At 37.2% G+C, this 24271-nt stretch overlaps 1 protein-coding gene across 1 annotated transcript in view; it reads left to right on the plus strand.

Moving 5' to 3' along the window:
• Nucleotides 1-523: 523 nt before the first annotated feature.
• STK4 (serine/threonine kinase 4) overlaps nt 524-24271 on the plus strand; it is a 109233-nt gene continuing 85485 nt past the window's right edge. Inside the window, exons 1-5 of the mRNA XM_004469831.3 lie at nt 524-642; nt 5482-5562; nt 11987-12115; nt 17897-18011; nt 22686-22850. Coding sequence (XP_004469888.1) covers nt 608-642; nt 5482-5562; nt 11987-12115; nt 17897-18011; nt 22686-22850 — 525 coding nt within the window. The 5' untranslated portion in view covers nt 524-607. The remainder of the gene's footprint in view (nt 643-5481; nt 5563-11986; nt 12116-17896; nt 18012-22685; nt 22851-24271) is intronic.

Genomic DNA, 24271 nt, shown 5'->3' on the forward strand with positions numbered 1-24271 from the left:
TCCTCCCTTGTCGGTGGTACTTTCCGCTGACAGACGCCGGTAAAGCCTGGGCGCCGGCTAGCAGGAGTTTTATACAGAACTGTTTTGTCCCTATCATCCTAGTGTTTTCCTATGGTACCCTTTCCCCCTCAGGTCCCTGTTCTAGCCTGCTTCAGGAAAAGCACAAACTCGTGGAGTAGCGCTTCCCACAAACCGCGTAGAACTTGGGTTAAAAATGGACATTCTTAAGAAGTCGGCCCCTCGCAAAAAGCCTCGTTATCTGCCTCTGAGAAATGGAGACCCAGGACCCGGGCAGAGATGGGTTCCCAGACTGGGGACCCAGCAACGGGACAAACAGGGTTGCAACAACACATCACCGGTGGGGTCGGCCCCGCTGAAGACGAGCCCATCCGCGCCCAGCCCCGCCATGTGACGCGGACCCCGCACCACGTGACCCGAACCCCGCTCCTGCAGCCTCAGCCTCTGAGACTCCGCCCGGCTCCCGCGTCGCGCGCTACTTCCGGTAGGGGCGGAAAGCGGAAGTGTGGGTGGGTCTGCGGGGCGGGCTCGGGGAGGTCCGGAGGGAGGATGGAGCAGTGAGCGGGTTCGGGTGGCTTTCGGCAACGCCATGGAGACGGTGCAGCTGAGGAATCCGCCGCGCCGGTGAGGGGGGCACTGGCTAAGGAAAAGGCCACCGCGGGGCAGGGGGAACGTGGGAGCAGGCTGAAGGAAGAACGCTGAGTGGGAGCCCCGGAGAGGGGGGATCTGTGGGGTGAGGCGACTCGACTGATGCGGACACCTGCCGAGTGGGGGACCTCGGGGCTGGGGGTTCGGTGGAGTGGAATACCCGATGAAGGGGCGAAAGGGGGAAGTGGCTAAGGAGAACACTTGCTATGGGGGACCTCCTGGGATAAACGGAGAAGCTTGCTAAGGGGAACACCTGCTGAGGGCGGGGACCACTTAGGGGTCTAAGAAGGGACTTGCTGGTATGGGGGGTGGGAGATAATGAAGCAGGATGAAAACCTATGAGGGATCTTGCTGGGAGCCCCAGCAGAGAGAAAAGCCGGGGTGGACTTTCTGAGAAAGGAGTCCCACCTTGGGAGTCCCGTGTGGGAGGATATGTTGAGGGGAAAAGCATGCGCCTGAGGCTAGCGTCGTGTGAAGAAAGTTGTGAGGGTCTAGCGAGGAAGGGCTTCGTGGAGGGTAGCATTTAGCGGGATGCTCTTGGTGATGTCCCCACTCTAGGCTGATGATGGCATCTTTCGTTACTGAGATCCAGAGTGCCTTCCTAATTTTCCTCACATCTTCTTTATCCCTTCAAAACCCGATTTTGGGAGGTGGATTAGGAAGTAAGAGGATATTTTCAGGATGAGCAAATTGAGCCCAGAAGAGTTGAGACCCAGTCCTATTTGTTTCCCTTTTTGCTCTAGGTCTGTTTCTGTGGATCTGGTCAGACTGTGCCCTTCTCTGGCCTCTTCTGTTTTGTGAATATCTAGCTAGCTCCAGATCTTAGTGGTTCTTGGATTGTTTTAGGTCAACATCAGGGGGGTGACTGGTCCCCAAAAGCCTGAAATCCTGGATCTGGTTGCAGTTTTATCGTTGATTTGTTCTGTGGACACCAGGGTCTTATGTCACTCTGCGGCATCTACAGACAAGTGGGAAGTAGAGACTGGAAGAGTCCTACTTCTCTGAGGTGCACTTTAGTTAGCTTTTATTTCACAGGCCTCTAACTTCCTGCAGCATAAGGAGCACTAAAGTAGGAAGTGTTCAGTGTGTGGGCCAATGGAGAGGTAAAGGGAAGAGATTGACAGCTTGGGCACCATGGTTGGGTGTTGTGTGAAGTGCACAAACACTGCAGAAGGCAAATTAATAGCTGGTTGGATGGACTCAATTCACTCTGGCGTAGAGTGCTGAGACTGTAGTGCTAATGATTCTTACACCCTTATACTCCTTACTGTGCCAGACACTGTTGAGTGCTTTCCCTGTGTTTTATTGAGCCATGTGAAATTGCCGGCGATTTTGACCTTTAAAAATGGAAATTTCATATGGGGCAACTTATTAGTAACTCATTTGATCCTGATACAATTCTATGAGGTAGTTATCCCTTTACCACTATTTAATAGATGATAAAGCTGAGGCATAGAGAAATTAATGATTGTTGGAGGTCCCACAGCTGGTAAGTGGTAGAGCTGGAAATTTTAATCCGGACAGTCTGGTCCAAAGTCCAGGCTCTTAACTTCTTCATTCTGCTGCCTCTCTGGAAATACATTTCAGAGCCCTCTGTGTTTTAGCAGATATTTGCTATAGCGTGATAGCAGTCCAATAATAAATATATTCTGGTTATTATTATTATTTTCCTGAAATATATATGTTCTTTCTCTTCCTTAAGAGAGTGAGGACTTGGTTTAATTGAAAAGAGAATTTGGAATCTTAAGTTTTGTTTCTGTCTTTGCCTTGTGTTTATAATCTTGGACAAAGGAGTAAGCCTTTTTGCCTCTTTTTTTTTTTTTTTTTTTAAAACTGTGGGGGCCAGGGATTGAACCTGAGACCTCCAATGTGGGAAGCAGGAGACACTCAACTGCTTGAGGTGTGCTGCATCCACTCCTCCTTTTTGCTTTTAGACATCTGTGCTGATCACTGTATCAAGCACATTCCTGTACATTTTATTTTTTTTAGGAAGTACTAGGGAATGAACTTGGGACCTCAATTCCTGTACCTTTTCAACTGTAAAAAATTATCAAAAGTGAAACAGAAGAGCATTGCAATACTGAATTCTTGAATGACTGGTACTTTCCTGCTCATCATAACTGCCTAAGTTGCAGCAGCTTAATTTTATTATCATTTTAAAATATTAAATATAATATTTGTTGTAATTCATATCAAATTCAGTTTGAAAAGAGGGATAGGTATACATAAATATACCTTTTGGGAGTTCTAAGTTGGGAGAGAGAGGTTTAAGAATTAGCCAAACGTATGAGTGACTACTTCTCAGACACCCTTATTTGTGTTTGGAAAGATGTCTTTTCAGAGATTCAAAAGGCATGCATTTCCAACAAGAGATAGCAACCCCAAGGCAAGAAATGCTCTTTGTGTTCATGAGTTTCATGTTTGTGTGTGACTAGTGAATGATGACAGATTAAAGTTGTTGTCTTATGTAGGGGTTAATGATTTTAATGATGGTTTGGTTGATGGTGCAGAGAGCATTTCTGGGATGCTGGCCATCTACCAGGCCATCTCACTTAGGAGAGGCATATCCACCAGTATTTGGCCCCTAGCTGGCCAGACCTGTTTGTTTATGAGCAAGTGTTGAAACTACCGAGGACCTGGGAAGTCCCAGTTGAAGGAGTTGTATCTTCACATCAGGCTGGTTTGGTAATATTACTTGTTCCATAAAGACTCATGGCAGAAAATATTATAAGTCACTTATCAAAAGATTTTTCTTTAGAAATCTTACTTGTTGATAATCTGGTGATTTTTTTTTAGGTGAAATTCTGTTTTATTTTAAAACTCACAGCTTGTTGATAAAGGTTGTGATTCTCATATTACATTCAATCCATTTATCGAACATTTATTGATCATTACTTGGTTACCAGATACCAGGGATAGAAAGGTCCCCTAAGTTCAGATTGTTTTAAATAAACCTGGTCCAAAAATAATGAACAGAAAGCCATTTGGGTTTTTTAAAGGAGTGACTGAGCAGTCATGTAAAGTTTGTCGGTCAAAGTATTATCAGAGACTTGTAGCTATTTCTCTCATGGCAGCGGCAGTTTCCTTTGTTATGCTGTGGTATCTATGGTAGTTCAAATAGTGAGTTTTTGTAACCACAAAGAGTCATCACTTCAAAGGAACACATGAATCTTCCTTTATATAAACTGTTTTTAAAACTTTAATTATACTTAAAAAATGAGGTATTGTCTGTTGTTTATATAGTTATAATTCAGGGTTTAAAAAAACAAAACAAAAAAATCACACACACACAAACCTAAAAACCAAACGCTGGCTTATGAGATGTTCTTTCCAACTTCTGATTTCATAGAAATTTCTATTGTGAAGTTTAAGCATAGTTTCACTTCAGCCCTTTATGTTTTGAAGATAGGAGTTTTTTATGATATCATTGGAATTTACGTTTTTGAACCTTTTGATTTTCAAAGGTCAATGTGGTCATTTTGTTAAGGTTTAAGTTAACGCAGTTATTTCTTGGAGCAGTTCTCCATTTCCCTAGTACCTTGATATTTATAAAATTCTGTTAGATTGTGCTTTTGAGATCAGAGCTTATTGGTGGATATACTTGATGTGTTAAGGTTTTTTTTCTTTTCTGGTTTTGCCATTTCTTTAGGAAGGTACATATTTGTGTATATGTATGCACAACGCAAACACACACACATATATATTTAAATTCAAACCTTGTCAAAATTAATATTATCCAACTAGTTGAAACCTTTTTCTTTACAAAGAAATCTGCAATGTGATTGCTTCCATATTTCACCATTTCCTGAGTTCATTTTTCTTTGTTGACCTTTGCAGTTTCAGGAAGCCATTGTATAGAAGATACACATACATACATATACACACACATACACATATTCCTTAGAAAACTTTTTTTAAGCCTGTTAATAATACAAAGATAAAAACACTAGATGTAGTTATTTTTGGCTTTGATTTTCAGAGGTCCCAGAGTTTAAAAGAAATATTGTTTGTATGCCTCCCATACTTGTTCTGATTAAGTAGCATAAACAGAAAAATATGAATTATAATCTTGAAGTTGTAAGGAGCCATGTACCTTTGATTTTTGAGACTAGTCAAAGGTATGAATGACTGCTCATGGGAGCATTTTTATAAGACTATTTGAAACTCCCAGCCGCCTAGTTATTTTTCACTTTTGATCATATTTACATGTACAAGTTCTATTTCTGTTTCTATGATACCTATAAATCTACATGCTTTGACAAAATTACCAGTTTTGGAGAGTCAAGGTCTTCTCAGTCTTCCTTGGCCTCTAGTCAAGGCTCTGTTTCTATTTGTAATTAACATTACATTAAACATCTTTTTCAAAGAGTATACCATTTTAATTTGTAGAATCTTGAAATATAAATGGACTTAAAAGATATATCTAATGCTTAAATGCACTCTGTAACATTTAAGAATCTGTTTAAATTCTCCAGTGATGGGGAACTAGGGACCTCTTAAGGCAGTCTAAACTATTTTAGGACAACTTGTATTGTTAGAAAATGCTGACATGCTGAACTGAAATCTAACTCTTGGGTAGCTCTCCATCCTCTAGTCCTGATTATGCCCATCAGGGTGACCTAGAACAAGTATAATCTTTCCATAGAGTAGCCTTTCACTTGCCCTTAAAAGTCTCTTAGCTTGCTTTTACTGTTGTTTGCTAGTGCAGACTTTGTAAAGAAATTCCTAGGATGCTAAATTGTAAAATATATGTATTTCATGTTCTAGTTGCTGGCAAGTGAAATGTATTTTACACTTATATTTCCTCACTCACAGGCAGTTGAAAAAGTTGGATGAAGATAGTTTAACCAAACAACCAGAAGAAGTGTTTGATGTCTTGGAGAAACTTGGAGAAGGGTGAGTATACAGAAAATTTAGGTAGACCAGTTGGCTCCATTTTTTTTCCTGCCCTAACACTGAAGGAAATGAACCATTTTCTTGGCATATCAGCACAGCTCTGGGGGGTGGGAAATAAATCTGCAGCTTGAAACACCCTCTTCCCTTCTCCTCCCATCAGTATTAACAGACAGATTTAGTGATTCCCAGTCTTTTAACACTAGGGACATATATTGTTTGTCTCTTGTAAAATCTGTTGTTTAAAAGAGTTTCTTTAACATTACACTAATTGTATTATAATTCATTTTTCTATTTTTTATTAATGAGATTTTTGTTTGCTGCTCAGAGCTTCTGAAACAACAATAATTGTTTCAGTAAAAAAATTGGAATTCAGTATTTTAGTTAGTACAGCTTTATGAAATATAGTAAATAAATTAAGGACTGTCACTACCTTTACAGCTTCCTAGGAGATCCAAAATCCTAGGTTGGGAACCAATAGATTTCTTGAAACACAGATTTTATTTTTTCTATCTGGTTGTGTCATTGTCTTTTTGGTATGTTGCTTTGCTGCATGGGGGCCTGTGCCTCTCCCTGCAGCACAGGTCTGGGGATCCAATCTGGGTCCTCCATATGGTAAACGGGAGCTCAATTCCTTGAGCCACAGCCACTTCCCAAAACATAGATTTATGAATGAATTTTAAAATACTGATAAAATGATATTTAGTAATAGACAGTGACCATCATTGACTTTTATGATACAATATAAATTACATCATAATTTTTTTGTACTTTTACGTATCTTTTCAATTTAATCTTTGTATAGTTATTCTTTCTCCTGTAATGACCAGGACAAATATTAGCACCACCCTTTCTTTTTGTTGTTGTTCATTTTTGAATTGGTAATAAAATCATATGATTCAGAATTCAAAAATGTATAAGAATGTATACAGTAAAAAAATCTGCCCCCCAGCTTGATCTCTCAGCCACCCCAAAGGAACCAATATAGCAGTTTCTTGTGAATCCTTTAGAAATAGTGTATACAATATAAGGAAATAAATGTGTGGTTTTTTTTTTTTTTTTTTTTTTTGTTTGTTAAAATTTCTTGGGGGGTACTTCTCCTTCAAGAGAAGACCTGGCATATTAACTCTTAAAAATATCTACTATCTAATTACTAAATACTTTTAAAAATAAGCTCTTATATGTTGTTTGATTATATTTTGGATTTAGTGTTACTTAGGCTAATATAGATCCACAATAATGTTTAACCCAATCTTGGATTAAATGGAATTGTTTTTGATGGATTAGCTCCTTGTAAAAAACCTTAGTTACCATCTTTTCGTAAGTTGGAAAAATACTCTTTGGAATCAAAAAAGGAATCAAGCAGAGAAGGGAAGTAGACAGTGACACCAGTTGTGCTGCTGAAAGACAAGTCCAAGATGAATCTGAAGGTTGCAAGTTGAGAAGGCTGCAAGTTGACTGGCATCATTAAAGGTATGGAAAATGACAGTCCCTCTACATCTCTTGTCTGTTATTTTCAGCTTTAGCTTGGTATCCTTGCTGTTTTTCTCGAGGAAGTTAGTCCATGGCTCTTAAAGTAACAATGCTTAGAGGTTATACCTAGAATAAGATAAAGACAAGAAGGCATACTTGACTATGTAACTAACTTGTTTTTCTTTACTTTTAATAAAAGCGTATTACAGTAGTAAGAGCATAGACTCCAATGTTAGACAGACCTGGGCTCAAATCCTTGCTCTACTGTTTTTAGTCGTGTGAACTTGAGCCAATTATTTAATATTTTGAAGCCTCACTTTCCTTACTTATAAAGTGGGAATAATAATAGTATCTACCTCATAGGTTTATGGTGAATATTGTGTCAGATAATGGGGTAAAGTATTTAGCACAGTGCTTAGCACACAATAGAAGCTCAGTAAGTGGCAGTTATTTTATTTTCAGTTGTGTGAACTGAAGAATTTTTCACACCTCACTATGTCAAAGCAAAGTTAAATCTTAAATCTTAAAGTATGGTTAGGTGTTCAGGGATCTCTGGGAGATGATTGGGTTTTGGAATGTCAAAAGAAATCTATAGGCAGAGGTTATATCAGGAATATAGTGTAAGGAAAACAACTAATTATGATTTTTTAAATTGTGTTTTAGATCCGTGAATTCTTTTCAGCAAGGAACTTGGAAAATTTCCCATAAAGACATCACCAGAGAGAAAACAATTTCAGATCTTTCTTCCCTTGCCATCATCATATTGCTCTACTTTTGCTGTTATTCACATACTACAAATATATAGATTTATGTCATCCAGACTGAATGAACCTGAGCAAAATTCTGAGGAAGACCTTAACTTTCTAAACACACAAACTGCCATGCCATCTTTACATTGTTCTGGAAAATGAATGGTGAACTCCCCCTCATCCGTGTCCTATGAAACAAGCTCTGGCTAAAGGACTGTGCTGGATTCTAGTGACTTTGAGGAAATCATGTGGATCTATGACAGAGTAAAGGCAAAGTCTGCTCCAGACCAGGATAAGTGGAGAGCACTTGGAAAGTGTTTTCAGTTTGAGCTTAATATCTTTTCCTTTCTATTATACTTAAAGTTGTATATAGTGACTTATTTAACTTTTTATAAAGGGTGATTAAAAAATACTAGTATATATATAATACTTTATAATTTAAAAAGTCCTTTCCATTAAGTTATTTCATTTAGTTAATGTAACAGTCTTATGAGCTAGGTATTTTTGTCATTATTCCCATTTTACAGAGGAGGAAATTGAAGCTCAGTCTAGGTTACTTGCCCACGGTTTCATAACTGGTTAATGGTATTATGAAGACTTGAACATGGTTATTTTGGCTTCAGATACAATATTATTTCCATCTTCCCACATTGTAAGCTTACCTAGTATGGCTGTGTGAAATACCCTCTTCTTTACTGTCTTTGTTCCCTGCCAATTAAAATTCATTGGGTCACTTAGTTTTTGTTGTAGGGAATAAGGTCTTAAGAGATTTGCCTATATACAAACATGATTGCTGAAGTCTTCTAATTCCAGATTACAGTGTGTGGAATCATGAATCTATAATTGTTTATATGAGCTATCAGAGTTTTCTGTTAGCAGGATGACACAGGGAGGCATGGAGAGTTTTTTGGTCAAAATAGCTGAGTAAGTACGTTTAGAGACTTTTCTCTATTTCAGACACTTAAGAATGATGAATGAAAATGTATATTTTTTTAATTTAAAGATACATAGTCAGCACTGGGCCAGGGATAATAAGATATGCCCTGTCCTTATCAAGAGATTGCAGTTGGGCTTCCTATATGGTTTTTGGGACTAGGCTCCCCATATGTGAACTAAAGCCAAAATAAATTTGCCTGACCACCATTAGAAAGTGCTATTTGCCTATGGCCTAGGGAAAAAGCAGAGGTATTAGTCTGACAATGAGAACTGTGCCTAGACTATATTTAGGTGTGGTACCTTAAATGACAAAACCCCTAGACTCCTAATGCAAGACCTGGTTTGAGTTGTATAACCCAGATGAAACCCACCTGTCAGGGACAAAGAGCACCATGTAGCCATCTGATAGTGAACGTTGTGTAGAGGAAAATCATTCAAGATAAAAGGAAATCCACTTCCATGAACCGATCAGCAGATCTAATAAATGGGAGAAATTCATACCCAAGAAAATAGAAATAACGGAGCAATCTAAAATGAGTGTAAATATGTTCAATGTATTTGTTTTAAAAAGAAAAATTGGAGGCAATAACATCTTTAAAACAAAAATACTTAACTGGACAGTTAGCTCCATGAAAAATACAAGGTTGGGAATCTTGACAATGAAAACTACAATAATTGAAGGTTAATTAAAAGGCTAATAAATCAGATAAATTGTGAAGTAGCTAGGTTGAAAGAAAATTTGTTAATTGAAAGATAGAAGTGATATTGATCGCAAAATGCAGCAAAAAATATTTTGAGAGAGTTGGAAATCAAGAAGACAGGATGATTAAGGAGGTCACGTTTAGTTCAATGGGAATTCTAGGAGATACTAGAAGAAATCGGTTAGACGAAATAAGTGATAATGCTGAGAATTTTCCTGATTAGAAGAAGGACATAGGGAAGTGGATGTAGCTCAGGCGATTGGGCTCTGGCTGCCACAAGGGAGTTTGCTGTTTTGGATCCCTGGGCCTCCTAAAAATACAGTGAGCTGGTGCTATAGGCAGGTGCGGCAAGCTGGCACAACAAGGGACACAAGAAGATAAAGCATAATGAGAGGCACAACAAAGCAGGGAGTGGAGGTTGCTCAAGTAATTAGCACCTCCTTCCTATATAAGAGGTACCCAGTTTGGCTCCTGGTGCCTCCTAAAGAAACAAGAAGAAACAGACACAAGTGAAAAATAACAAGGGGGTAGGGAGAAATAAATAAAATAAATCTTTAAGAAAAAAGATAAACCCTCAGATTGAAGAAGTTTATGAAGTACAAAGTAAATCAACCCTGAATTATATTGTAATAAAATTGTAGAATGCTAAGGATAAAGAAATCTTAAAATCTGTGGAAAGAGAGATTGGCTATGAAAAATAATCTGCCTGTTAACAAACTTCTCAGCAACACTAGACGCTGGAAAATAGTGCACTAGAGGGAAATCTATAATCGTATTCTATACTGGCAAAATTGTCATTCCAGAGTAATGGTGAAATAGGCATTTTTGTCATATGGAACCTAGTATATAAGAGTACCTTTGGATGAAAGTAACAAAATATCCAATGAACAATGGTTAACAGATAAAGGCATTCGATAAGTAAATAATAATCTGGGAGTGAGATATTCCAGGATTGGTTAATTGGCTCAACAATATCTTGGCCTTTCTGTAATTCTTATAGTCTCAAGAGGCTGCATTAGCTTCAAGCATCATCCTTCACATGACAGAACCAAAGCAAGAAGAGAAGTGGCAGATGGAAACGGGCCTTCTTGTGTGTTTGTCTCTTGTCAGGAAAGAAAACCTTTCCCAGAAACCATTCAGCAGAATTCCCTCAAACTTCTTTGGTCAGAACTAGGTCCTAGGCCTTCTAGTAGTTCATTCACTGGTCAGAGGGAATAGGAGCACTGTGATTGGCTTGGACCACCATAGTTTAGCCCCTGGAGCCAAACATGTTACCATCCTAACAAATCAGGGTTATTTTAGCAAGGAACAAGGGGCAGTGGTTGGGTCTTCCTGATATAGTCAGTGGTTGCCTTTCTTGGGCCAAAAAAAGTAGTACTTAAGGATCATTGTGCTGGTTAGGGGATTCTCAAGCCAGATCCCATTATAAGGGATTCTGATGGAATGTTACATTGACATTGAAACCATTCTTGAATATGGTTTTGCGCATTCTTGGACCATCCAGCTACTTTGACATAATAGGTAGCACTGTTTTGATTTTTTTTTTTTTTTCTCGCCAAGGCAGTATGAAGAAACAGATATGTTTGGGAAATATGAAACACTACTCATTATTTCACTGAGAGCCATCCAGTATCCCAGTGAATGTAATCAATATAAGATGATGGTATCTCATTTGCCTGTCACAACTGTCTTGTAAACTAGTGTGTATTATTGTCATTTTATAAGTGAGAAAGGTGCAGCAAAGTCAATACTATGTTTGTGAAGAACAGCTACTAAGTTATGGTAGTAGTACTAAAATCCTAGGGTTTAGATTCTAAGTCTGATGCTTTTATAGCCTTCAAATTGAATAGATATGTAAACTTTATTTTGAGAATATGCTGGAGTAGAAGGCAAAAAGTATTTGTATGTATTTGTACACTGATACTAGCTTAGACCTTAATTGGTTTCCATAATTTTTTGAGTATTATTGCATATAAGAGGAGCAAGAACTGAAAGACCTATGGTACTAGAGTAAATGCAAGAAAACAAAGACCTCCACTTCCATAATGTTCCATAATGTACCCCAGTATAGAGGTGAAGAGAACACAGACTTCGTATTCAGACACACCTGGGTTCAAGTCTGCTGACTATTTATCACTTGTGTGACCTTGGGCAAGTCATGTAACCCTCTGAGCCTATCAACGTTTACCCATAAAATAGGGATAATGACCCCTTACTTGCTGTTTTGTTTTGTTTTTGTAAGTATGAACTGAGATGATGCACAGTTTCTGGCAGACAGCAGACGTGCAATACATGGTAGCTATTGTAATAGTTACTTTTATTCCGTAGCAGTATACTCTCTAAAGTTCAAATGTGAAATTTTAAAGATGCTGTTTTGTGATATTTCTCTTGATGTAGTTATTTTCAGCTTTCTCAGTTTTGCACATGTATCTAAGTATATATTAATATATATTCGGCACTTAAAGGATATAAACGAGGACTTAGGAATGTGAGTTTTTTTTTTTTTAATTACCTCTTGTCTCTTGGCTTGCTTTGACTCTACAAATGTTTTTCTTCACCCAATTATAGGTCCTATGGCAGTGTATACAAAGCTATTCATAAGGAGACTGGTCAGATTGTTGCGATTAAGCAAGTTCCTGTGGAGTCAGATCTGCAGGAGATAATCAAAGAAATTTCTATAATGCAGCAATGTGACAGGTAAAGGCACATAATGTTACTTTGGAGAAAACTTGGTTTTGAGTTTGGTGTATTTAACGTTTGACCCCTAGAGCTGCATTTACTTTAGATATTTTGCAGAAGGGAGAGTGCAGTAGAATCACTTTGCATGTTCTGAAAATAAGATGAAAAAGTTTGTGTTTTACTAGCTAGTCTTTTATATTTTCTACATTACTGCATAGTTTTTTGGGTTTTTTTTTCAGTCAGCTTTTTTAGAAACTAGGAAGAAGAGGCAGAAAATGGTGCTGACTTTTTTTTTTTTTGATAATGATCTCTTTTACTTCCTATTGAGAAAACATTTCTGCAGAGACAGGCGAGATAATTCCATTTTTTTTTTTAGCTCTAGAAACCTTAAAATATCAAATAGATATGTAAAAGGAGATTCCTTATGTATTACTATTTTTTCTTTAACATTTAAAAAAAATTATTCAAACTATGATTAGTTAAGTATTTTATCTTTGAGGAACTAAGATTTGCCAAATGCCCTAAGCAGGAAATCAGGCCAACAGGCAACCACAGAAAAGCACGTGACTTGCTCTAAAATTCTGTGACAACATATTTAGACTTAGTGCATACAAATGTAGGGCCAGTACCAGCAGTAGGGAATTGGAAGGGAGATGAGAAAACCTTGCACTTAAGGCTGTATCCATTTTTCTGAAGTCCCTTGGCCAGCATTTCAATTTAGTACCTCCTATTTATAAAGCTTCAGCTTCAGGGCAGATGGGGCTTCCTACTAGCAGACTTGTGAATGCAGTTCTTACTCTCCGCCCTCCCTCCCTTTCTTTTTTCCTTTCTGTTTTTGTTGTTACCTCTACTAGATGAACTCTCATTTTTCTTGATTAGATTAAGATTGCAGTTTTCTTTTCCTCCTCTACAAGATACATTATAGAAGCTATTTTGACAAATCAGGACTTGACCACTTTCGATAGACTAGTTAAGAACTCAGGGTTCTTAACTGCTTCTAACTAAAATATTTATGAGAGCCTGCTCTACAGAAAACACTATAAGGAATACAAAGAAGCACAGGACAGGGTCCTTATCCTTTGGGAGTTTATATGTTAATTGGACAGGCCAGGCATATGTATGAACAAGAAAACTTACCTGACAATAATACAAGATTGTATGTAACATATTCCAAAGATAAGTACCTGATAATAATTGTATAATAGAAGCAGTAAGTACTACAGACGTTTAGGAGAGAACAAATGTGATCTGTACCATAAGAAAACTTATTTATCCATTTCTTCAATAATAGTCATTTTGTATGTGTGTGTGTGTTTTTCCTTCTTCTGTCCTTGTCATTGTCAATTGCCAAGGATGAAAAGGCATTTGAAATTCTGAGACTTAATGAAGCTGAGTTGGTTTTAGCATCTTCAATTATTATTATACATTATTATGATCTAGCCCCTTAAAGTCGGTAGCTCTTGGAGGACAAATTATTTAATTTTAAAGGGAGGCTTGATTTTTCTCTGAAATTTACTTGGTATCTCTCTTAAGCTTGAGTTCTCTAATTCCAGGTCTGATCCTGAATATTTTTTCTTTATAATAGATTATAGTGCAGTTTTTTTTCTCTATTAAAAAATCCATGTGACTTCTTAGAAAAATGCAAATAAATTAAAAGAAGAAAATAAAGTCATTTGCAGAAATAGTTGTTGTTAAATACTCTATCCTTCCATTTCTCCTTTTGGATTAAAATGATTGTTATTTTGAAACCTTATTTTTTTTGTAGATAGGATAGCTTTTCATGTTATGACATTTTTCTTTGTAACATTTTTCATGGATTCATGGTATTCCAGTATATGGTTATATCATTATTTCTTTAATTAATTTCCTAATGTTAAACATTTAGATGATATCTAAATTTCCACTTTCAAAAATAGCACTATGATACTATTTCATTTTTTTTAAACTTTATTTCAAATTCAAAAAATAAAATAACAGACAAAAAGCAGGTTAGCTAATTATGGAAGCATTACTTTAAAAAATCTGGTCCAGGCACAGTTCTTTTATTTAATCCTAAAAGCAAACTCATTTGTTTCTCTAGTGATCTCTTTTTTTTTAAAATTATTTTTTCAGATTTATTTTTTATTTCTTTCCCCTTCCCCATTCCCCACCCCCTCAGTTGTCTGCTTTCTGTGTGCATTTGCTGTGTGTTCTTCTGTGTCCACTTGTATTTTTGTCAACAGCACCCAGGATCTGTGTCTCGTTTTGTTATACTATCTTGCTGCGTGAGCTCTCTGTGTGTGTGGCACCACTTCTGGGCAGGCTGCACTTCTTTTGCGCCGGGTGGCTCTCCTTATGGGGTGCACTCCTTGCGCGTGGGACGCCCCTGCATTGCACGGCACTCCTTGTATGCATCAGCACTGCGTGTGAGCCAGTTTGTCACACGGGTCAGGAGGCCCTAGGTTTGAACCCTGGACTTTCCATGTGGTAGGTGGATGCCCTATCTGTTGGGCGAAATCCTCTTCTCTCTCTAGTGATCTTAAAGATTCTGAATGAGCACAGACTGGTTAAATGACATGACTAAGATCTCCTTGTTAATGAAGGAAAAAAAAAGCCAGATCACATTCACATCTCATAAAACGAAATCCCATATTCTTTTTTTTTTTTTTTGAATAAAACATACATTTCTCAATTAAATGTACTGGATACATATAATTTTTTTTAAATTATACAGTATGTTACACTATATATTTAGTTCACAGTAATGCAGTCATACAGTATTTGTCTTTTTGTGTCTGGCTTGCTTCACTCAACATAATGATCTCCAGGTTCATCCATGTTGTCATATGCTTTACGACTTCTTTTCTTCTTATTGCTGCATAATATTCCATCATGTGAGTACACCACAGTTTGTTTATCCATTCATCTGTTGATGGACACCTGGGTTGTTTCCAGCTTTTGGCAATTGTAAATAATATTGCTATGAACATCGGTATGCAGACGGACGTTTATGTCACTGCTCTTAGTTCTTCTGAGTGTATATACCCATTAGTGGTATTGTAGGGTCACATGGTAAGTCTATATTCAGCTTCTTTAGGAGCTGCCAAACAGTCCTCCACAGTGGCTGTACCATTCTGCATTCCCACCAACAGTGAAGAAGTGTTCCTGTCTCCACATTCTCTCCAACACTTATAGTTCTCTGTCTTTTTAATAGTGGCCATTCTGATGGGTGTGAAATGATATCTCACTGTAGTTTTGATTTGCGTTTCCCTAATCATTAGTGATGTTGAGCATTTCTTCATGTGTTTTTTTGCCATTTGTATTTCTTCTTTGGACAACTGTCTAGTCAAGTCTTTTGCCCATTTTTAAATTCGGTCGTTTGTCTCTTTATTTTTGAGTTGTAACATCTCTTTTTATATCCTGGATATTAAACCCTTATCAGACATGTGATTTCCAAATATTTTCTCCCATTGACTCAGCTGTCTTCCCTTTTGAAAAAATCCTGCAAGGTGCAAAAGTGTTTAATTTTGAGAATGTCCCATTTATCTATTTTTTCTTTCATTGTGCGTGCTTTGGATGTAAGGTCCAAAAACCCACCACCTATTACGAAGTCTTGAAGATGTTTCCCTACATTTTCCTCTAGTAGTTTTATGGTCCTGGCTTTTCTTTAGGTCTTTGATCCATTTTGAGTTGATTCTTGTAAAGAGAGTGAGATAGTGGTCCTCTTTCATTTTTTGGTTTTAGATACACAGTTTTCCCAGCACCATTTGTTGAAGAGACTATTTTGTCCCGATAACATGGAAGGTTTGTCAAAAACTAGTTGACTGTATAGGTGAGGGTTTATTTCTGGATTCTCAATTCTATTCCACTGATTGATGTATCCTCCTTTATGCCAATACCATGCTATTTTGACCACTATAGTTTTGTAATATGTTTCAGGGTCAGGCAGTGAAATTCTTCCCATGTTGCTCTTCTTTTTTAAGAATGCTTTTGGCTTTTGGGTATACTTTCCCTTCCAAATGAATTTGGTAATGCCTTTTCTAATTCCGTGAAGTTAGCTTTGGAATTTTTAAATCAGTTTAGGTAAGATTGACTGCTTCACAATACGCACAGACTGGTTCCATGTCTTTCTATTTGTTTAGGTCTTTTAAAATTTCTTTTAGCACTGTTTTGTAGTTTTCTGCATATAGGTCTTGTACTTCTTTGGTTAAATTAATTCCTAGGCATTTCAGTCTTTTGTTCCTATTGAAAATGAAATTTCCCCCCATTTCCTCCTCAGATTGTTCAGTACTAGTGTATAGAACATTACTGGTTTTTGTGTGTTGAGCCCATGTCCCTTTTTTTGACTGTTAGCATTGCTATAGTACCTTCTTTTCCTTTGTTACAAAATATTACAATATTACTGTTAACTAAAGGTCTATATGTTAACAGTAGTTGTATTTTTCCCATGTAGTACTATATTCTTAACACCTTGTAATAAAGGAAAATTCTTATATTTGTGTTATTAACCAAATCCTCATCTACCACTGAAATCACTATATTATACAATCCCTAGATTATCCTCTAGCAGTCTTTCAATTAACATTAACCTCCCAAGACTGCCCCTTTCAGCCACAATCACATTTATAAATTAGCAGGGTTAGTTATACTCATTATAATGTGTTACCATCAGCTCTATCCATTTCCACATATTTACAATCCACCTTATTAAACATTCTAGATACTTCAGCATCAGCTTCCCCTTCTCAACCCACATTCTGTCTCCTAACCTATACTCTTTAATTTTAATCCATCAGTTTATTCATCATATTTAGTTCATATCAGTGAGACCGTACAATATTTTCCTTTTGTATGTGGCTTATTTCACTCAACATAATATCCTCAAGGTTGTCATATGCATCTCAAGTTCATTTCTTTTTACAGCTGAATAGTATTCCATTTTAAGTATATACCACATTTTGTTTAGCCATTCATTTTATTTCATTTCATTTATTTATTTATTTTTATTGTATCCCCCCTCCCTTTTGTGGCTCTTTTTGCTGCTGTCTGCTTTCTGTGTCCATTCGCTGTACATTCTGTGTCTGTATTTTATTTCCCCTCCCTCCTTGCAGCTTGCTTGCTGTCTGCTCTCTGTGTCCATTTGTTGCTGGCTCTTCTGTGTTCTCACTTGTCTCCCTTCTTTTTGTTGTGTCACCTTGCTGAGTCAGCTCTCCATGGTGCCTGCGGGCCAGGCTCCCTTCACAGGGAGGCCCCGGGATGTGAACCGAGGGCCTCCCATATGGTAGATGTGAGCTCATCTGATTGAGGTACAGTCACTTCCCCATTCATTTCATTTTGAATACCTTTCCCTTCCCTTCCCTGCCCTTCCCATTGCTCTTCCCCCTTCCCTTAGTACAGGGCCATATGTGGGAAGCCAGTACTTAACCACTGAGTTGTACTGGCTCCCCTGAATTGGTTTTTTCATTTGTTTTTTTGCTTTTTGTTGTTTTTAGGAAGCACTGGAGACCCAACTCAGGATCTACCATGTTGGAGGCAGGCTTTCAACCTCTTGAGCCATATCTGCTCCCCATTATTCTTTTCTTAGGATAAATTCGTAGACTTCAAAAATAGAATGCTGAGTTAAAGAACCTGAACATTTTTTTGAGCCTTTGTTATTTATTGTTCTCCAGAAAATCCATACTATTTTACATTCTTCCCAGGAGGGTACCCTGAATATGAACAATTGATCTTTTGAGCTGAGAAATTAATTTTCATTAATTTGAATTAGGAAAGGTATTTTGAAGACTGTTCTACTAATTTGTATCGTCTCTCTCTCTCTAGCCCTCATGTAGTTAAGTATTATGGCAGTTATTTTAAGAACACAGACTTGTGGATCGTTATGGAATACTGTGGGGCTGGCTCTGTGTCTGATATCATTCGATTACGAAATAAAACAGTAAGTACATTTTAGAACAGTGTCATCTTTTCTGTCATCTTCTTTTCCCTGGGCTTTCATACAGTTTCATTCTTCTATCAAATCTTTCTTCTTTGACCTCTCCTAGATGTGGCATTTTGGACACCAACCCAGTCCAGTCACTTTTAGCATCCTCTGCTTATTGCTTACGGGGGGGGGGGGGGATGAATATCAAATCTGTAATGAGTTTTAAATGTTTAAATTTGGATTTGGATATCTCCTTGTACCCAGCATGCTCAAGATAACTTCTTCTATATCCTGTATACTCAAAGTCTGAAAGTGAACGTCATTATTAATCAAGGGTAATCTCAAGATTATTTGATGTTACTTTAATTGCTGGAGTGAGAGTTAGGAGTCATGGGTTCCAGTCCAGGTTCAGTTGCTTAAGCTCTTTATTCATATATTCAGTAAATATTTCTAGGTTCTAGGGATACAGTAGTGAATAAATCAGACAACAACCCTGTTCTCATGGTAGTGTACTTTATAACAGGGCAGAAAAAAAGCAAATTAATGGTAATTAGACAAGTATCAGATAGTGATAATTGCTTTGAAGGAAATGACAATCAGGATGAAGTGATGGTAAAGTGATAGAAGGTGCCTGATGGGCTACTATAGCATGGGTGGTTGAGGAAGGTCACTTAGAGAAGGTAACATTTAAAGTAAGACTTGAATGATGAGGATGACTTTGGAAATAACCTTCTCTATAGGGAAATAACTAGTGAGTTTGGCATGTTTAAGCAATAGAAAGAAGACCCTGACTGGAGGGGTCTAGGCAAGGGGGAAACTGAAATGGGACGAGGTTAGACAGGTGAGCAGGGCCAGATTTTGTTGGGTAATTTAGGCCATGATAATGAATTTGAATTTAGCTCAAGTACCATAGGAAAATATTGCTGAGTTCTAAGCAGGTAAGTATGCCAACTGATTTACATGTTTAAAAGAGAACTCTGGTTTCTAGCTTCTGTGTGGATATGAGTAGAAGCAGGGGAAATCTTAGCCCTTATTATTATTTTTTTAAATCTTTATAAGAATAATGTCTATGTTGAGTAGCTACAAAATCATTAAGAAAATTAATTTAAGTGATATATGAAGGTACTTTGTAAGTTGTGAGCTGCTATTGAAATTATAAGGTGGACAGTTAAAAAAATGTAATTGTAATTCTTGGATCATTCATACTACTATATCCTTTCCTTGCCTTACATTTTGGAAAGTTAATGTGTTTACATGTCCTTTAGCTATTTAGGAAAAATATATTTTTTAAAAGTCCCACAGCTTGAATACTTCTTGAATTAAAAATTGGGTTCCAGAGCTTCATATATGCAAAATTAATTTGTTTTAGATATTGAAAAACAACCCAAAGTTAATTTTGAAGGTGATTTTAATGTTTTGTTATCTTAATATTATTTTAATATATTTATGTACTTTTAAACTCTTAAGTGCTGATTTTTTATTACAACAAATATTTGTGTCTTATTCAAATATTTTAACTCTTCACTGCTCAGCACAATAGCTACTATCCACATGTGGTTATTGAGTATATGAAATGTGGCTAATCCAAATTGAAATGTGTTTTAAGTATAAAATACTTTTGAATACTTACTGCAAAAATATCTTTAATATTTAAAAAATTGACCACATGTTGTAATAATATTTTGAAAAAATATGGTTAATATATATTATTAAAATTAATTTTTCTTTTTAAAAATTACAAAAAAATCTATAATAGTGTTACAGATTGTTACATTTATAGTTATTAACATAAGATAATAACTATAATAAAAATAAGTCCACTTTAGTCAGTGGATACACTCCCCCCTTATTTTTCTTCATTCTTCAATCTCAGTGTCCACTCTGACTGTTTCAGACTGAGAAGGGATGTAGCTATTATGGGGCAGGGAAATGGAATTTTATTTTATAAATAAATATTTTTTAGTATTTTTCTACAAATTTATATAAATATTTTATTTATTTTTATATAAATATTTTATAGATAAATTTCTTTCTTTTCTTTCTTTTCTTCTTTTCTTTCTTTCTCCTTGGGATTGCTTTGCTTGCAGTGAAGATACTCCTTGCTTTCAGGTTGGGGCCGGTCCATTGTCATTCTTTTGTTGGTTGTCCAGGGCAGGCCTGAAGAACCGAAGAGGGAGAGTTGACTATATATCTGCTAGGTTTCTCATTTTTCTTTTTTTCTTTTGCTTTTAATCCTGCCTTTCCACCCCAATTGGCTCCCTCGTCTATTTGCTTGATGTTTTGCTTATTGTTTTGTTTCTTTGTATTTGCTTGCTTGTTTTTTTTGCTTTTTGTGTGCTCGTTGTTTGTTTTCTTTAGGAGGCAACGGGAACGGGAACCGAACCTAGGACTTCCCATGTGGGAAGGAGGCACTCAATCACTTGAAAAACCTTCACTCCCTGCCGTTTGTGCCTCTATTGTGTTTCCTTGTTTGCACTGTCATCGTGTTGCGTCATCATCTTGTTGCATCAGCTTGCCATGCCAGCCCCTAGCGTGAGCTTGCTGTCTTGCTCGTCCTCTCCAGGAACCTGGGAATGGAACCCGAGACTTTCCATGTGGTAGGTGGGCGCCCAAGGGCTTGAGCCACATCAGTTTCCCTACTCACATTTGATGTCTGCTCATTGCCTGCTCATTGTTTCTTTTCTTTAGTAGGTACTGGGAACTGAACCTGGGAACTCCCTTGTGAGAGGCTGGTGCCCAACTGCCTGATCTATATCTGCTCCCTCATTTTTCTTTTTTAAATGTGGTTTCTAGAAAATTTAAAATTACATTTGTTGTTTGCATTATATTTATATGAGGCAGTGCTACTTTAATCACATAGCTCAGCTGGTTAGAACAAGGAGTCAGTAAGTCAAGTCTTGAGCTTTGTTCTCTTTGGCCATAGAAAATACTAGCCTGCTACTTTGCCAATAGTGTTTGCTTGGATTTTAGAGAAAGCTCTATTGCTTATTAGCTCTGGACTTTTGTCAAGTTACTTAACTTCTCTATGCCTTAGTTTCCTTTTCTATAAAATAGTGACAAAAATAATATTCTGTGTCAGTCTCCAACATTCTCTCTTTCATTTATTCCTCATCATTCAACTTTTTTTTTTTTTTTTTTTTTTTGGTACCTACCATGTACCAAGTGAGTTTCTTGGTTCAGAGATACAAAAGTAAAAAAAGACTTTTTCTAATGGAGCTAATGTTCTAATAGGGAAGCTAAATCATAAAAAGATGGACAAGAATGCATAATATGTCAGATGGTGATAATGCTGTGATAAAAATAAAGTAGGGTAAGGGAATCTAGGAATGGAGATAAGGAAGACTTCCTTGATTTTCTCATGAGGTGACATTTGGGCAGACAATGAATATAAAACAAGTTGTAAACAACAACAACAACAAAAAGTTGTACAGATATATGAATGAAGCACGTTCTACACAGAACAGCAGATGAAAAGGCCTTGAAAAGATGTATGCCTGGAATATTTCTTGCTGGAGGAACAGCAAAAAAAACTAGTGTGGCTGAGCCAGGAGGACAGTGGTAGAAGATGAGGTGAGAGAGGTAGCCAGCAGCTAGATCATTTGAGGCCCGCATGAGGGCTGGCTTTCATTTTGAGCGACTTGGGAAGACCTTGAAGGGTTTCGAACAGATTTAGTTTACATTTTTAAAAGGTTCATTTTGACTGCTGTGTTGAAAATAAACTGATGAATATCAAGGGGGGGAGGGGAATGCAAGACTAGCTAGGAGATTATTACACTGGTTCAGGCTGGCCATGGTGGCTTGGTCCAGGGTGAAAACAGAGGGTATGTGTGAATATATTTTGAAGATAGAGAAGAATCAAGGATGACTTCAAGGTTTTTGGCAAGAGCAACTGGAGGGATGAAGAAGCCTTTTATTGAGAGAGGGAGGACTATTGGAGGGGGTCAGTTGGTGGAGTGGAAATAGGAGTGTAGTAGAAATAAATAATTTAATTTTGACATGTTTATGATGCTTGTTAGGTATTCATATGGCGATACCATATAGGCAGGAACATAACTGATGTTTGGGGACAGAACTGGGCTGGAAATGTAACTTTGGGACTAGTATTATAAGCCATTGGACAGTCAAATGTTCATAGGTTGAATAAGATCATTTTCTTTTTAAGGTTTATTTATTTCTTTATCCCCCCTCGCCCTGTTGTTTTTGTGCTTGCTGTCTGTTTCCTGTGTCCATTCACAGTGTGTTCTTCTGTCTCTGCTTATCTTCTCTTTAGGCAGCACCAGGAACTGATGCTGGGAGTTTCCAGAGTGGGAGAGAGGTGCTCAATACCTTGCACCACCTCAGCTCCCTGCTCTGCTGCATCTCGTATTGTCTCTCCTCTGTGTCTCTTTCTGTTGTGTCATCTTGCTATACCAGCTCTCGGCGTGGGCTAGCACTCCGTGTGGGCCAGCACTTCATGCAGGCCAGCTTGCCGCGTGGCCCAGCTTGCCTTCACCAGGAGGCCCTGGGAATCGAACTCTGGACCTCCTGTATTGTAGATTGGAGCCCCAAAGCTTGAGCCACATCTGTTTCCTAGGTTGAATAAGATTTTATTTTTATATTTGAAGAAAGAAAGAAGTTAGAATCTTTTTTTTTTTTTCTTTTCCTGAGGTGCTGATTTAAGCTCATAGAATTTGAACTTCTTTTTTTCAGTTAACAGAAGATGAAATAGCTACAATATTACAATCCACACTTAAAGGACTGGAATACCTTCATTTTATGAGGAAAATCCACCGAGATATAAAGGCAGGAAATATTTTGTTAAATACAGAAGGGCATGCTAAACTTGCAGATTTTGGGGTAGCAGGTCAACTCACAGTAAGTAAAAATGTTACTTGTATTGATCAATTTTGGCACTCTCTTAAAACCAATTCTTTTTTTCTTTTTAACAAATAAATGTTATTGATACATAGTAATAAAACATACAATTCATCCAAAGTATACAATCAGTATTTGGTATAATCACTTAGTTATGCATTCATCACTTTAGTCATTATTAGAGTGTTTTGCATTATTTCAATAGTAATAATAATAAACAAAAAACAGACAAACAAGAAAATTCTCAACCTCTCAGTCTCTCTCTGTTTCCCTTGCTGTTAATAGCTGCTATTCTTGCACAATTATTTACTTATTTATTGAACAGTTTTATTGAGATATAGTCACATACCACAATATGATCTCTCCGAAGGGTACAATCAGTGCCTTTTAGTATAATCACAATGTTGTGCATTCATCACCACAAAACATTTTAGAACAATTTTATTACTCCAAAAAAAATTCCACACCTCTTAGCATTCCTTCCCCAGCCCTACATAACCACTAATCTAATTTCATCTTTATAAATTGATTTATATTTACATTTTATATAAGTGGAATCATACACTATGTAGTACTTTGTGTCTCATTTCATTTAGCATAATTTTTTTGTCTGATACTAACATTTTGTGGTATTAACATTTATTTGTTCAGCTTCTAAGAAAAACGGTCTTATATATGCAGTTTTATCCATATTCATGTATCATATGCGGTTTTACTGTACTATACAGTTCCATGTTACATTTATTAGCTTTCCGTTTTTTTTTAAAGATTTTTAATTTATTTATTCCCCCATTGCCATTGTTTTCAATGCTCTCTCTGTCCATTTGCTGTGTGCTCTCTGTGTCTGCTCATCTTCTTTTTAGGAGGCACTGGGAATCAAACCTGGGGCCTCCCATGTGGAAGACAGGCACACAATCACCTGAGCTACCCTAGCTCCCTAGTTTGTTGTATCTCTCATTGTCTTTCCTTTTTGTGTCTTTTTTGTTGAGTCACCTTGCTGTGCCTGCCGCCGCACCACCTCGCTTTTTCCAGGAGGTACCGGGAACCAAACTCAGGATCTCCCATGTGGTAGGCGGAAGCCCAATAGCTTGAGCCACATCTGCCTCCCTCGCATCCTTTTAGAAATACACATGACCTTAGAATTTCCCTTTGAATGACTTTCATACCCATTTAATAGTACTGCTAATTACAAATATTATGTTGGGCTTTCATTTTTTCTATTCATTTCCAAAGATGAACACACTTCCTTTTTACCATAGTCTGCACTAGTTATATCTCAGCTTTCTGTTCTTTAAATTTATTCTGTTTTTCTGGTGACCCATATTCAAGATAGTAACTACATGAGATTACACAATGTATTTAACTCACAGTAGCATTCATACAGTATTTGTCCTTTTTTGTCTGGCTGCTTCACTCTACAG

The sequence above is a fragment of the Dasypus novemcinctus genome, chromosome 24 (genome assembly GCF_030445035.2).
Source record: "Dasypus novemcinctus isolate mDasNov1 chromosome 24, mDasNov1.1.hap2, whole genome shotgun sequence".
Lineage (NCBI taxonomy): Eukaryota > Metazoa > Chordata > Mammalia > Cingulata > Dasypodidae > Dasypus > Dasypus novemcinctus.